The sequence below is a fragment of the Rhea americana genome, unplaced genomic scaffold (assembly GCF_003343005.1).
Source record: "Rhea americana isolate MKP2758 unplaced genomic scaffold, rheAme1 scaffold_30, whole genome shotgun sequence".
Lineage (NCBI taxonomy): Eukaryota > Metazoa > Chordata > Aves > Rheiformes > Rheidae > Rhea > Rhea americana.
The window spans coordinates 3,163,934-3,180,494 of NW_028186424.1; the positions used below are offsets into that span (position 1 = coordinate 3,163,934).

General features: G+C 36.2%; 1 protein-coding gene across 4 annotated transcripts in view; it reads left to right on the forward strand.

Annotated features, from left to right (window-relative positions):
* Positions 1-16,561, forward strand: part of SORCS2 (sortilin related VPS10 domain containing receptor 2) — a 360,885-nt gene that overhangs the window by 315,821 nt on the left and 28,503 nt on the right. For all 4 annotated transcript variants that reach the window (XM_085309605.1, XM_085309606.1, XM_085309607.1 and 1 more), the window contains exons 14-17: positions 11,395-11,515; positions 13,118-13,251; positions 13,852-13,980; positions 15,385-15,556. In XM_085309605.1, the coding sequence (XP_085165731.1) occupies positions 11,395-11,515; positions 13,118-13,251; positions 13,852-13,980; positions 15,385-15,556 (556 nt within the window). The remainder of the gene's footprint in view (positions 1-11,394; positions 11,516-13,117; positions 13,252-13,851; positions 13,981-15,384; positions 15,557-16,561) is intronic.

Genomic DNA, 16,561 nt, shown 5'->3' on the forward strand with positions numbered 1-16,561 from the left:
ATACTGATTGTGTCTGAACAGCACTAGTGTGCAGCCTGTCTTTGAAATTATCTGAGTGCAATATTGCAAATTGTAAAGATGAAATGTTATGCTTATATGATGTCTTCCATAATCATGACTAGAGAGAATAGAATAATAAGACTGCAAAAATAAATTTGAGAAATATAGATAAAAATAACCACTTGCTGCATTTTTTCTTTTTTCTAGAGATTCTTAGGCAGAATTCAAAAAAGCATTAAGTATCTATTATTTCTTCTTGTGAAAATTGTCTTCACAATATAAACATCTATATTGTTGTCCTAGTAACTAGCACTGCAGTAGTTTATACAATGAAACTGTGGAATAAACAGGTTTTACTTTTGTGCAGTGATGTGGCAGTTTCTGTGAATAGAGTTAAAAATAACCAAATACTGCAGTTCAGGCCCATGTTTATCTGTCTTTTCCCCAAAGGCCATGGACATCTGGATCTGAGCTGCAGATTTTTGTTCTGTCTCTAGGATAAATACTAATATTTTAGAAGTGTTTGAGACTAAAAAAACAGCTGTCTAATTTGAGACAAAGCTACATGCTGACTGCAGTAGTAAAGGGAATGCAAAAAAAAAAAAAAAAAAAAGCATATCTGCAGTCAAAATGTGCAAAATGTTACATTTGCTCATATCGCCTGAAACAGTTTGTGCGACCCTTTCTATATCAGTGTGTTCATGACAAGCTTTTAGGAGGTGTGTGAAGGATCTGCAGCAAAAAAGAAATTCAACCCAGTGTACTTAAAAGCATTGTTAAAAGCCATATTCATAATATTGTACTCCACAGGGGTGAATTTGGCCTACTATTCATTCTTTCTTGCTCCACTGTCTTATTTCTCTTGTGTTATGTATGTATATATATATTTCTCCTCCGTTATATATGTATATTTCTCTTTTGTATATATTTCTCCTCTGTTTTATATATATCATATATATATATGATCTGAGAAGAACAAACTTTATTATTCTACCATGCTCCTCTTCTCTTAAGCATAGGTTTATATGATATAATATATATCACACAAAGATACTTAGGATTTATCTGAATGAAAATTTTCCATTGATTTCAGTGGCAGTGCAGGGAAGGTAAAAGGATATGTGATGACAGTATGCTCCATTTTTTTTTCTAATTCGTTTAAAAAAAAGCTTGAGATTTTGTGAAAATGTATTTAAATGTGTCTGTGTCTGTCTGTGTAGGCCAAAGAGATCATGCAAAACTTGATATAATTTTGAAGTAATCCATCAGAAATATATCAAATTGTAGGTGGATTTAATATGTGAGCATAGACTGACAAAAAAGCATCATATGGTTTGTATGTTTCTAAGGCTGGAGAAAGAGAATCTCTTTCCAGCCAGTCTTAAATCCACGGCCAGTCTAGTAGGATCTTTACACTAGTTCCACTGAACATGGAGGAGGTAGACTACTTAGCACCACAGGGCAGCCCTAAAAAGACCTGCTGCTTTCCTTCCTGTCTCTAAACATAATGAGAAGAATAAACCTGCAGTATGTGTTTTTCTGTTGCCATTTTGTCAGCTTCCTTACCTCTCCTACTGGCTTCTGACTGGATTTTGCCTTCAGGGTGACACTGTCCACCTACTACTGTTTGTTCTGTCTGACTATGTCACTGTTAATTTCCTTTTAAAACTTTGCACTTGTAGTGATTCACTGGGCATGACTGAGTCTGTGATAATTTGCTGCCTTTAAGAAATGTCATCCAGTGATACATACTCTCTGTTAAAAAAAAAAAATMCACAAATATGACAGTTTTTCCATTTTATTAGAAGGAAGTGACTTTTTGGGGGAGGAGGGGAGAACACTAATTTGTATATGCTAAGATGAACTTCTGCATAGTAAAGGAAATAACTTAATAGAGTCTCTTTCATCCTGAAGAATCCACAAATCCATTACTAAGGATCTCATCTGATATTTTTAACTTGTGCAGGATTCTCATTTTCTCCCTTTGGTAGGAGCTTTGTTTGAATAAAGAGTTTGAACAAAGAATTCAATGTCAAAATCCACATATATTAACAGAGATAAAAAAAATTCTGATGTGGGAGGATAGTAACTGAAAGAGTGTGCAGTACAGTGGAACAGAGAAATTTACTCATTTAAAGCTGCTAGTGCAAACTCACAAAAAAGTCAAAAAATGTTTTACTTGTACAGAAAGCAGCTGTTACTGGAAGGTAAAATCCCGGTTCCACTGAAGTTGGTGCCAATGGGCAGGAATTTCCTTCTAGGTGTTCAGGAATTCTTGTTAAAAAGAAAAATTGACAAAAAGATTGCCTGGGTAAAGACATAAAGGGGTCTGGTAACACTGCATGTAAGACAGACATTTTATTTTTCCAGCACAGTGACTAGGGCACTGGCTTGGCAAGTAAGGAACTTTCATTTGGATTCCTTTTCTATCCTAACAAATCCAAAATGAAGTGATCTGAAAAGCTTTACTGAGGAAACGTGAACGTGAGGAATGTGAACCTCAAGTCTTCATTTCAGTGTGTTGTGTTTTTTTCAAAACAAAGGAAAACCAACTGTTGAGTTCTCAAAATTTTTCTGAAAAAAGTAAATTGTCATCTGCCAGTCAACGTTAATCAAAATCATTTATCCCACTGTCGCACAGTATTGAAAATGTGTACTCCCAAATGCAGAGAATATGCATTTTAYTCCATTTTGCTCTGCAGTAGATCTAGTTAGGAGTTTTAGGTGTTTTGAGCAACAAATTATTCATAAAGTTTAGGAAACACAGTCTGTATAAGATCTCTAAATGAAGAGCTAAAATCTACCATTTATTGTTAAATGAATAAGGAATATTTGCAAAGAATTTTCTCAACTAACTGATATGTATTAAATTCATCAAAACCACACATGTTCTAATAAGCTTCATTTTGTCCTCAATCCTTTAAGAGTGAAATTTACTGCAATGTTGTACTTTATGATATATTACATTTGGGGAAAAAAATTACTTAATAATACTAGATTAAGTAACCGCCCCAGTTAGTGGAAAAAGGGAAAAATTTGTGTGTCTGAAATATCAATGCCCCTCTTAAAAGGCGGCATTGATAATCCAGACATCCAGATACCAGTTTAGTGGCAAGTCTTCGCTAATTCTGTTGCTGTCGTCTCAGTGAACACACACATTGCCATATCAAGTCAGTACGTAGTAGTGTCACTGCCCACCTGTGGTCTTTGTTCCAAGAATATCGGACTGCCCCTATGCTATGCTTCTCCCTCTGCTCTAAAGAACTCAAGTATGTAATGCTTTATTTTCCCCTTTTTCTTGAAGCTGGCCTTTACATCCATTGGCATAACCTATTCAGAAGCGTGGAAACCCCACACTTCCAGTGCCTTGCTACAGCCTGTATTTAGCACATTTTGAGGGCAGACTTGGAAATATATTTGAATAAAAAGAATTGAAAGATTAGGAATCCAGGTCCTGTAAGAATCCTCATTCACCTGCCCATGTTTAAAGACTTGGATGGAGAGAAAGAGAATGACACAGTGACTCTTGTGTTTGGATAGAGTCTCTGTGACATTTTGGGGGCCCTATTACTAAGTGTGTGCCTGCAGCTTTGCTACTCTTAACCTCTCTTTCAGAGAGAACATTCTCTTTTAATTTTTAGTTCTAATTAGTGGTGTGATGAGCTAAACAGTTGAAACTTTGGCCTACAGTAAAATTGTTTAAACACTTTACTTAAATTTGGGTGGTCTTCTCAAAATGAAGTAGCCACAATTTGGGTGAGCATACGTCATTTACTTCAGGTCTGCAAGGTGAAGTCTGAATGAAAAATTTCTTCCTTGTGGCAAGAGATCTGCCTGTTAAATATGTGAGTAGAAGAAGAATAGAATTTGTTAGCTAAAGAAGTACTTAGAACATTTTATGCATATCCCAGATAAATCTGATCTTTAAAATGACAGCAGACAGCTAAATGATGTAAAGGTATCCTTTATAATGTCAAGTTTCTCCTTAATGGAAGGAGAACTGTTCTTGAACAGAATTTTAGCAAATAGATAGGAAAAAAAAAAAGGTTAGAGGTAATTCACAAACATTGTGGAGTCACTAAGCTAGATAAAATGGGAGCACCCTCTTACTGCTCTTCTCCAGTAGTTCTCAGAACCTAAGCATTCATTCCCATTCTTTTTTTCCCAGCAGACCCAAAACAAAGATGTTTTGGCATAAAAGAATGATTGGCATTTTTTCTGACAGGAAACAATGGAAAAGCGTTTTTTGATTCAATTTTAGCTAAATTATTTCCTCCTCTCATTTTTCACTTTGGCAGCCAAACGAAAAAAAAAAAAGAAAAGAAAAAGAAAAAGAAAAAGAAAAAGAAAAGAAAAAAAATACATTAAGTATATGCATGTGTTCGTAGTTTAAGGCACTTAAAACATAAGTGTCTCAGTGTATTTGGAAATAATACGTTGTGTACACAAGCACTGTTTATCTGAAGTTATTTTATGTAGGCAGGTGTCTGTTTATGCACATGGAAGCATTCATCATTTCTCTAGCTGGAATTTCAGAAGGACGCTGAAAGTGACCTCTGTTATGTTCTTTGGGGGAATTAAAAAAATATGCTGAATTACACTCTTGATATATAGCAGACTGAAGCTTGAATCTTACTTACTTTCTTCCATTTTATTTGTGTGAACTCTTTGACTTATTTAGTTTTTGTTTATTTTACAATAGTGTAAAGAAAGCAAAGACAATTGTTAAAAATGGAAGCATATCTGTAAAGATTCCTCTGGTTGTTTCTCTTTGGAAAATGGTAGACTTCAAGTAACACTGTACTCATAGTCATGACTAACTCGCTCTTCTAACATGTACTCTCTTGAAAATTTTTCTGTAATAATTTCACCTCTTCTGTGAGGTATGTGGAACGCTGCCTGTTGACATTGGTTGCATCCTCCTAGTACCCCTGCCTAATTGCTTTACTCCTTCAGCTTGATCATTTCTTTACAGAYCATAGCATGGAGAGGGCATACATCTTACTATGTGTTTTAAGGCATGATAATAATACAATTAGAACAAGGARCAACGAAGAAAGATTGTCACATTTATTTGCTTTTTTGGTTATATTGTCATCATTTGTAGTAAAGATAGAAATGCAGCATCACAGTATGCTAAATTCACTTACATTTGTGATCCCTTGGAAATATGATTTATTACATAAAAAGAAGCCTTATATTCGGGAACAAAACCAAATATCACTTTTCAGTGTCTCTGTGACTGCTTCCATTTAGATGAAGACTTTTCAGAAGATAGACAGGGTTGTTTAAATGGTTAACTAGCAGTTGTTTAAATGGTTAACTAACTATTTTGAGGTTTAGATCCAGAGAGGGTGTTAGGTACATGTCTTTTTGTTCATGTTTGGACATCTTTGCTTAGGTGCTTCCTAGAAAAGTTGATTAAACCTGTTACACAAGATTAGAACTATTGTGATGACACCAGATATAAGTGATGTGGGCGTTGAATTGACCCTAATTTGAATCTTAAGATTTTATTCTGTCAAYAGTTTGGTATATACTTGAGGAATCCCCCAAAGCAAGAGAAGTCCTGTTCAAGCTCCACGTGGCACATTAAGCTAGGAGAGCATGTCAACAGTGTGGTTCTGGACTGTGCAAACAAAATCTGCTACCTTGGCAGGCAGCATCCTGTTTCAGAACATCTTGGTTGATGAGAAGTCATAGAGAGGAGAGCAAACACCAATGCAGCACTTGAGAGATTAATGCAGCTTGGCTAGAATGAAAAAGTCATCATCAGATTTCAAACAAAAATAGCTATACATCACACTGTTGTCATCACTACCCTTTAATACAAAGGTTAGTGGCAATTTAAGTTGCCACGTTAAACATCTGAATAAATTCCACATATGCTGTTTTCATGATCTACGTGGTGCAGTATAACAGGACCACTTCCTCAACTTTGAGATCTTTGAATGTTCTCAGCTATTCACCAGTAAAGTAAAACAGTCTCAGGGGTCAACTGTGGTGCTCTGAGTAGCTGGTGGGTATGTTGGACATCAGGCTGCTCAAAGCTATTTTCTGCTGTCAGAGTGATAAAATATGGCTAACAGCTTGGAGCTAAAACAGTGAAACCAATATTACAAAAAGTTGCTCAAGAAACATCTTAATTTATATGGCGTTAGATCCTTGATATGGGATACTATAGCTAAAATATGTCTGCTCTGGCACAGACTTGTTTTGATGCTGTGAAAGTTCATGAAAAAAGTCCTGAAAAAACATAACAGAAAAGTACTTATGAGGAAGGTAACTGCAGTGAATATAAAAAGCTATGCCTGTGATATCTGAGAGTGGCAGTGTATTGTAAAAATCAGCTAACTTCTTATGAATGAAGCCATGGAAACTGAATCTTTACCTGATAAGTTTTTGGGAGACTCCAGCATCATCACCATCATAGCTTCAGTCAGGTGGTTTGCAAGTGACACTGACAGCAAGTGACACAGTTTTTACTGTTTATGTGAACTAAGAGCTACTATTGAATAGAAACATGAATTTCCTGTAAAAGATTACCATTGCACATAATTTCTGTTAAAATTCGTGCACTGATTATGAACCTTATCAGGGACAGAAATAGCCAGAATTCTTCCAGCAAATAGTTCAAATGAATTGGCTTTAAAAACTGCATTAAAGTGTCTTACCTTTTAAATGATGYAATCAAATTAAAAATGTTGTGTTCATAAATGAAGTGAAGTTAAAATTATGGATCCCAAATTCTTGCAAATAAAAGTAAATAAATTTCCAAAATAATTGGAATTCCTTTCAAAAACTATTTAGCATTGTCTTTCATAGTTAAAGTAGTATTGATTTGATGGCTTTCTAATGACCTATAATTAAGAAGAATATTGTACTAGCTAATGAATTGCCATCATCTTGATATATATCTTAAAATCATCAATTACACTTGCTACACCATTCCATTTTTTCCATTCATTATTTTATCAGACATAGATATTTTGCATATTAGCAATTAGAATATGATTGCTGCCATKTAATGCCCTATTAGAGTTTGTATGTTTGGTTTATCCATTGAATCCTTTTTAGAAAATGTCTTTCTTATTTTGAAACAATAGTTTAATTCTGGTGATATTTGGCTATATGTTTGAACTCTTCTGATGCGTCTTCAAACTCCTGATCTCAATAAGGCTACAACTGTTGTTGTAACAGCAACATTAATAAACATGAGGCCAGGTTTTCAAACAATTTGTTAAGCTGGATGCATATAAGGTACTTGATTCTTTTGAAAATCTGTTGAAAGAATCCCAAAGTTGTGTGATTACATGCAGTCTGTGGCTGTGTCAGTGAGGCACTGTTCTTCAAATCTCACTAATTTTACTTAACTTGGAGAATGGTTGGATTGCTGGTATAGTTCCTGTGCTCTGTCAAAACATCATCATAGGTATGTAGAATCAGTAAAGCCATAATGGAAATTAGTATTTTGTCTACAAGAGGCTGAACTGCCAGGCAGAAGTGGTATTTCTGTTGCTGAAAGTCCGCAGAGGACAGACTTATAGTTCATCCATTGAAGGAATAAGACCAATGTCTTTACTGTAYTCACATATTTATTGCCTGTAGCTTCTGTATTTTTCTATTAGTATTTTCAAAATTTTCTACAGCAATTTCTGTAATTTTTATAAAATTATAGGATATGCAGCTGGAGATATCTTAAAATGTTGCCAAATCCCTAGCTCTAATCCAGATATTTCTCTAATTCCTCTCTCCACTGAGGGAGAGTAGACAACCTTAGTAGCTCATTCCATTACTRTTACAGAATTCTCTAGCTGTATCTTTTAAGCTTACTGATTCTTGTCCTTCCACTTTCAGGCCTTTCCTGTCTCTTTGAAGACAACCTTTCAATCTATAGCAAGACCCATTGAAGACATTTTACTTTACTTCTCTGCTTTATCTTTTCCACAGGAAAACCCAGTTCTTTCCATTTTTATTCACTAGTTGTATATTCTAAACAGTTTATGAGTCATTTTCCCCCCTCCTCTAATCCATGTTCAATGAGTCTGTAAATGTGTATGTAACATACAAAATTAGACACCATACTCTTTCAGAGGGTCCATCAATGCCAAGTTTATCAAAATAATTACCTCCATGTCTTATATGTGACAGTTCTGAATAAAACCTAGAATTAGTTTTTCTTCTTTTGTGGCAACGTTGTGTTCTTGATATAATTCACCATAATTCCCCAAACKTTCCCTTCGGGAAAGGCACCGTTTCTTCCATCAGTCAGTGTAATTTGAATTCTGATTACTTCCTTCTACATTATTCACAAACATTGTATATGTTTATTCTTTGACAACACTATTGTTAATTAAAAACTTTGACTGTGAACCCATCATCTTTAAGACAATATCAGCTGGAGCTGCATAACAAGTTTAACAAAGGTCAAATTATGCCTCATTTACCACTCTCCTTTTATCCACTAGGCCAGTTATCCTGTTAAAGAAAAAAATTACATCGGTTTGACATGATTTGCTTTGTACAAATCCATAGTGGCTTTTTATCATCTTAATTATCTCCAAAGTGCTTATAAGTGGATACTCTAGTCATTTGGTATCTTTGTGGACATCAGAGTGCATTCTGTAATTCCCTGGACTCTCCTTTTTCTCTTCTTGTATGTAGACAGAAYGTTGCCTACTCAGTCCTCTGGAATCACCCTAATCCTCCACGAGGTCTCAAAGATGATTATTAATACTTCAGAGTTTTTTTTTACACTTTCAGGAGAATTTGATGATTCTCTGCTGCCTCACACAACTTCTCTAAATGTTCCTTAGCTTTTATTTGCCTAATGCAGCTTTTGTTTAAAAATTTAATTTTACTCTTATTGTACTAGTGTTACAGTAAATGGTGTGTTACAATAGAATATTTTTGGAATGCTGTAAATGAAAGCTAAACAGAAGGCTCTTCCTCTCACAGTATAACAGAAAGTCCTTTACTGCAAAGCCCGGATCAGTTCTCCATATGTAAATTGTGTGTGAATTATATCAGGGCTGAATTAGCAGTGCAACCTCCTAGTCATGGTAGGCTTCTGCTCTGAGTTGTCCTACAGTCTGAAAGCTCGCCCAGATGTGCTCGTGCACATTACCTGTCCTTACCACAGCTCCCATACCAGAGTCCTGTGGCTACTGTTAAGTTGGTGCTAATGTTAAAATATAAATGCAGGCATTGATGAATCCCTGATCTAAAAAGGAAAATGAGTTGCCTGGAAATGTAGACTCTTTCATGTCACTGGAAGATGCATTCTGTGATGACTGGTACTAACAAAGGACTAATATCTTCAAACCATCTCCTTCCTTCTCTCTTCCTGACTAATCTGCCTGAGATACCTAGTATGAATGGAAAAAAAAAATCATTTGTTCTGTAGAAAATAATCTTCTGTAGTCAGGTGTGAGGCTTTGATACAGCTTAGCTCCTTGCACTTAAATATATTTGTTGGTGTGTGAGTTAATAAAAGATATGCAATGAGTCTGAAATGTTTTGTGGTCTCTAAAGAAGCTTTCACTATAGTAGCTAGCTGCCTAAGCACATGATGAAGTCTGCCTTCCTTTAGATTCTTGTATGGAGAAAAAAAAAAAGAAAAAGGGGAACAGGCATTTAGTATGCAAAAGATGCTCATACCTGTCAGCAAAGCAAGTCATATTGAAGCAGGCATTGTGTAAAAACCATGAGACCACCTAAGCAGTCACTTTATAGCATGTGTAACTACATGTGAATAAGAGCATATGGTGACAGCAGCTCTCAGGATGTAGTTGAACCAGAAAAAGGAACTGATCCTGTAGTTCTCAATGCAAGACAGTCCTGCAGCTGGGAGAAATGGGRCCACACACCTGTGTGTTCATACAGCTGGTTGACCAAACTACATTTTTCAGTTTTTGTGTGTTTTGTTTCTACTACTGAACCATGGGTAGATTTAAAAAGAAAGAAGGTAGGTCGTCCAAGTCCTTTAATCTTAGAGCCTTACTTAGAAAAGAGTAAGAAATACAATATAAAGAAATGCATCATTCTGTATAATTAAGTGCACTTACGATGATGAAGTTTTCTGTAAGTATAAATTGTTCAGTCATTATAAGGTGAGCAGTATGGGCAGCCATCTATAGCTAGTATCTACATCTCTCTACTAAGATTGAGTAGGAGAGACACGAGAAAGGAAAAGGGGAAATAACTATGCCTCTTTAGTCTCTACAGTTCTCAGCCTCTGTGGTAGATTTTGGAGTTCCTTRTCCGTCTACTGGGAAAAAGTTTTAGTGCAATATTGCTTCTGTATTTTGCAGAGAATCCACTATATCATCACTTCTGATCTACCCTAGTTCTGCTTTGAACTTGGTATTCAGGACAAGTGAATAAGCGACTGTGTGCAGCAGAGTGCTTTTAGAAAATCTGTACTATTCCTGTTGTGTCTGGATTTGAACAAAAGTGAAGAAAATGTGAATTAGTTTGGAAAATGCTTGGAATATGAATTCTGTGCAGCATGAACTGCACATAAGTTGCTGGCTTCAGAATCGCCCTTAAATTCTTTGGCAAATAAGCCGTATAAGCCTGAAAAAACCACAACGCAAACCGCAAATATATTTGACTTTTGCCCAAATAGAGTCTTTATGCATTGTAATTTTTTGGTGGATGTCTTTCTTACTTATTTTGTTTTGGAAATAAATCTGACTTTGAAAATGTTGACTGCTGTGAAAGTGAAGCCTAATTTTTAAATCAGGAAGTTTTTCATTTCTTTTTTCAAAAAGGAATTTACAGGAAAAAAAGAGGAGAGTCAGCGTTCTCTAGCACAAAAAATGTGTAGATTCACAGTATTCCTTGGAAATGAATGTGATTTCATGATTCTGCTATGAGTTTGATCACTAGTAATATCGCCATTTGAAGGCTGTGAAAGTCAAGTCACAAAAAACTGAAGCAGTTAGTCTGTAATCATAAGAAATGAATGACAGCGCTCAAAATCAAGTCTAGAATGCCTAGGTTCTGCTCTTTGAAATGACTTTGATACTTCTGGTCAAAATCTGAGATCTCTGTATGTTTCATATGACAAGATAGTAGACAAAGGTATTGGGCTACCAATTGGAAAAGGTTATTTCCATTAAATTCCTAGATAGTTTGGTGAGGGGAAAAATATCTAATCAATGAGTTTTATCTTTTCACTGTAGAATTCCATGGACAACTGACAAATATTTTCTAAATAGACACATTATATTAAAAAATAAATAAAAAGAGAAGGAGAAGAACAGCAAATGCCAGGGACTTTTTAGTAAGGAATCATGCCAAAGGAAATCAGGAGAGAAAACTGGAAATTGAAATTTCAATTTATGGTATTTCTTTCTTGTAAGGTCTTATTTTTGATATTCTGTTCAGAGTCTTTGGACATATTAGTTACCGTTCTGACTGGGAGCTGGTGAAGGTGGACTTCAGGCCATCTTTCTCCAGGGAGTGCACTGAGGATGACTATGAATCTTGGGACCTCACAAATCTACAGGTATTCACAAGCTTATATTAAAAGGCCATAACATTTCAGGGGCTTTCAGATTTATGTAGAACTGTGTGCTGTGAACATGCTTTCTAATAGAACTGACATGCCACCTCCCTGGCTTTCATCTCCTTAGGTTGGTATTTGCTGATTTCAGAACAGTTTAAAATGGGCAAAGATTTTGTGTTCCCCTTATTAGTGTGAAATGTAGCCTGGGAAAGACAGAAATGTATTTGGTRGTTTGCTGTAAAAATAGGTAGTCTTGCTGGATTATCAAGCATATATTGATATTGAAGCAATTTGAACATGCAGTTATGTGTTCTGTCAACGTCCTGACCACATACTGTACTCATGTATAAATTGCCATAAGTAAGCCCCATTCCAGAAGTAATTTAGAGTCCCAGTGGAGTAGTCATGTAGTGGAGTCCAGTTGTTTTGGGCATTTCTGCAATAGCACATTAAGGCTGCGCTGATCCTGGTGCTCTAGCCAAATTCAGTTTTGGGCAGCTACAGTCTCTTTACAATGCATTGTTTAAAGAACCCAGTGTGAGTTTTTTACATTAAGTGTGATATGTCATATTTGTTCATAATTGTTGTGATTATTATGTTTGCAATTCTTCCAGTACATTTGTTTTCTCTCTCTGCAGGTTTCTTTTTTGCATGCTATTCAATATTATTCCAGTTCCCCAACTCTCATTTGCTAGTTCCCATACCTAATTTTGTACTTTCCATTTGGGAATGCTGTGTATTCACCAAGAATGTTATGCATATCTGAACCTAAACAATAAAAGTATTTTGGGATACTGCCACTGATGTGTCTTTCAGAAATTAGAAACTACCAAAATGATTTTGATAGAGTCCTTGCAGCTGCTCAGTTATCAGTGGAATGTTAGATTCAGTCTGAATTGTATCTGTGCCCATGTGCCTGGTGTTTCTTCTTGACTGGCTACCGCATGCATGGTGATTTAGATAGAACTTCAGCCATCTGAAGCAATTATTGAGTATTTAAACAGCCTGTTGTAGAATTGTGCCTGCATTGTACACGTGTGAAACGTGGGTTTAATTGCACATGAATTTCCATGCACATCTTTGAATTTGTGCCCTGAAATATATTTCACTGAGAAATAATTTCATAGATGGGGCATATTCTGCAGCCCTGCAATGTCTCATTAGTGGATAGAAGTGGATATGAGAGCTCTATAGGCAAGTGCAGCTTACACAGAATGATGAGGGGAGGAAAGGGAGAAGGTTGAATTACACGTGCTTCATTCACTTAAGTCGAAGAAGAATGTATGCCAAGGGTCACAAAGGAAAGTCTGACTGTCTCGTGAATAGCAGACTCTGCTGGGAGAATTTTGAATATATATTTTTTCTTTTTTGATGCGTCTGTTTTCCTACAGTCTATCTCAAGTTCCAAATTCATTGATCATCATCTTAAAGCGTTGTCACAGGCAACTTGCTGTAGAGTGCTCGATATTGATGATTAAGTAGAGACTTGATAAAATTTTACAGATTCTTGGCAACAAAACCAGCCTTTCTCATGACAGCATAAGACCATGTCTGTGTGGTGTAGGTTATGGCATGCAATAAATCCAGTGCTTTGATRTTCAGGGTGATCGTTGCATCATGGGTCAACAAAGGAGCTTTCGGAAGAGGAAGATTTCATCGTGGTGCATTAAAGGAAGGAGTTTCACATCAGCTCTCACATCCAAAGTCTGTGAATGTGTGAACTCTGACTTCTTATGGTGAGTCTGCCTGTGGACTTTTAGATTTATCAACAGTAAAATGTTACTTCGAGATGTTTTTATTTTCCTCCTTTTGCCCCTCTTCCTGCACAACCAACCAAGAAACAATGCAATGGATTTGAATAACAGGGTGCTTTTGTATTTGCTTTTCTTAAAAACATTGCCATTTTTAAAATGKTTTTTTTTTTCACCTGATTGAACAAATCCTGGTGTTTTTCTCTATTGATTAAGGCTTGAAAAATGACCACTGGATTAGATTTATAGAGCAAACAAAATCTTTTTATTTGCAAATGAAGCAAAAGACRGAAGAAATGTGTTGGTTTGAGTGGCAAGGGAAACCTTTTAAAAATCTAAGCTACCAAGAGAGTTAATTTTGCAGAACTGAAAAAGTACTTATGAACAGTTTCCCCACAGGTGTACACAACTCCCATTGAAATTACCCTTAGAACATCACTGGCTTCATCAAGTTGTATGTTCAGCTAGTAACAGATAATTTTACAAAAACTCTTGTTTATTCGTAAGGAAGTTGTCTCATCCACCCCAAATTGCGCTCAGTAATAAAGCAGGGATAGTAACATACTCAATGCTGATGTTTTTCAGTGATTATGGGTTTGAGCGTTCTGCACCTCTGAAATCAGACTCTAGTAAATGCTTTGCTGACTTCTGGTTTAACCCAGAAGAACCTCCTGAAGACTGTGTGCTGGGGCAGGCATATACAAGCAGCACTGGGTAAGTTGATTTTATGTTCTACTGGCTTGCAGAGATTTCCAGAGTTGGGGAAAACATTCTAACCAAAGGTCACAAAGTGATCTTTAGAAAATTTAAATAGGGCAAATGGTAAAAAATGGTAAATGAAGTAAGCTATTCTGAGTCTGACTTAGATCATGTGCAGAAACAATGAAAGAGAGGAATGTTACTTTACATATTCACAGCGGTTCAAAAACTAACCATTTGAAAAGAAGGAAGATGTTCTTGTTCCTAGTAGTTTTCTGACAGTAATGTCCATTTAAATCCTTTTATTTTGGTTTAGACYAATTTCCAATATGAATCCAATGAATTACAGTAAGGAATAAGTAACATCTCAAAGAACATCCCACTGTCTCTCACTTCCACAGGAATAAAGAGTTCTATAAAGAACAGATTCTTTTCCTAACCATATTGGACAATCTGAATCAAAGGAAAATTTTGGAGAACCATGAACAATAGCACAYTGAATATAGACTACAGTGTAGTCTGACGTCAGTACTGAGAATAACTTGCAGCTGGCATCTATTCTGGCTTATCATAACTTCATCTCTGTCAGTTCTGGAGATGAGAACCAAATGATGAAATGTCAAATCTGGCAATAGAACCACGGACTCTGTGTATATTTGGCTTACAAAGGAAAATGATGCCTTTTGGGTTGTGGCTGACAGCTGTGATATACAAAGTTTGAATCCAGAATAAGATCTGACTCAGATTTTAAAAGGRTGCTTAGAAATAACATACCTGAGTGAAAGTGATCTGTAAATAATTCTTTATTAGCTCTTGAAAAATGCTAGACTTTTTGCTCTTTTAGACAGTTGTGTAAAATAAATGCTTTAAATGTTTTAATAAATGCATAGATTTGAGAGCAGCAGATAAGTAATTAGTTTTAGGGAAATGCAGAAGTTGCTTGGTCTAATTTCTCCTAATCTTTGGAATTTGAGCCAACGATGTGTACTGTATGTAATGCACCAGTAGAATAGAATAGCAGACCTAAGTCTGCTAATAAATAGGGGTAGCAAAATCCAGGAGCTAAGACCTCTGGAGCATTGAAAAGTGTTGAAAGATAAGAAAGAGTATGGCAGAGAAGATGGTGGAATAGYGAGTTCCTGGTGGACCGATCAGACGTGTTTCTAAATTTGAAAGGACAGACCCTTCCAAAGCATGGCAGCAAAATCCTCATCATGCTCCACATCTGCTTCCTTCAACAGATTTGACTTCAKCATCAACATTTTTGCATTATGAGGTGTTTTCAATCGTCCGCAATCTTATCTGTTGCTGAACCCAAGTATTATTCATTAGCAACTGTCACACCAGCACTCAGTGCCTCTTGAAGCATTCGTCTGCTCATCTCCAATTCACTGTGCTTGCTGCTTACTGTTTTTGCAGGTACAGGAAAGTTGTTTCTAATGTGTGTGAAGGTGGTATAGACCTGCAGCAGAACTTAGCGCCGCATATGTGTCCATTGATTGCTCCCAAGGGACTTCAGATCAGCATCAAAGGAGAAAGCCTGGCTGTTAAGCCTGGGGAAGACATCACCTTCGTTGTCAGACAAGAGCAGGTAGTAATGAACACTTTATGAAAGTTTCTTCACTGTGTTTAAGGGTTCACTGCAGATTCCAATTTCTCTCCTATCTGCTTTGCTGCTGCATGAGATTGATTAATGCTTGAGAGAAGGATGAATGAGTCTCTAAGTATTTAAACTTCTGCTCTGTCCTGATAATCCAGTGAACTCAGCAATCTGTGGAGTTCTGTCCACAGGATAGGATTTGTCTCCTTTGCTGCATGTCCAGTCATTGTTCCCTAAAGGCATTAGCTTCTTGGAAAATCCGCATTCAAAGTYTCTTTGGAGTGAAAATTTTACTTGTATCAGAACAATATAGAAATGAACGTCAGATTGTGGTTTAAGTGCTTTCTAAAATCTACCTTTCAAAGGGGAATTAGGCACAGCTTAACAGAAATCAGCAAATAGCACAGCATAAGAACATATATTATGTATTAGTTATATAGCCAAATACATATTTTTTTTCTGTTTATTAAAAGAGACAATGCCCCAAGGCCCTGACCAAAGGCARTATGTAGCTTTCAGGTGTATTGCTTGCCCTGGGTAGATCCCTTAATGCTTGATTTTTAGATACTAAATTCTAACTGTTGTGCTCAGGCAATAGAAGTATTGTACAGTGGCTGACACCACCKATGTGCAAGAACTTGAAGTAAATTCACACATTTTGGCAAGCCTGTGTGATATAAGTCAGGGACTTGGCAATTATTTCTGTAATAGAATCAATAAAATAGGGCTATGTGCAGAACACAGTACAGCATAACACATAGCAGGTTCTGGATCTAAATACTTGCAGTGCACCRTCAGTTGCATGACAAGTTATTTGTTTTGAAATTTGTTTGCTGTAATAGTAGAACATTTGATTGGAATCTAACGATTTTGATCAGCAGTTGGGCATTTTTTCCTACTGTATAGATTCTGAAGCTTTCGTGAATCTCTGAGGCAATATGTAAAAATTTATAACTATTCAGAAGTCAGGAGTCTAAAAGGGAATCCCATGCTTGC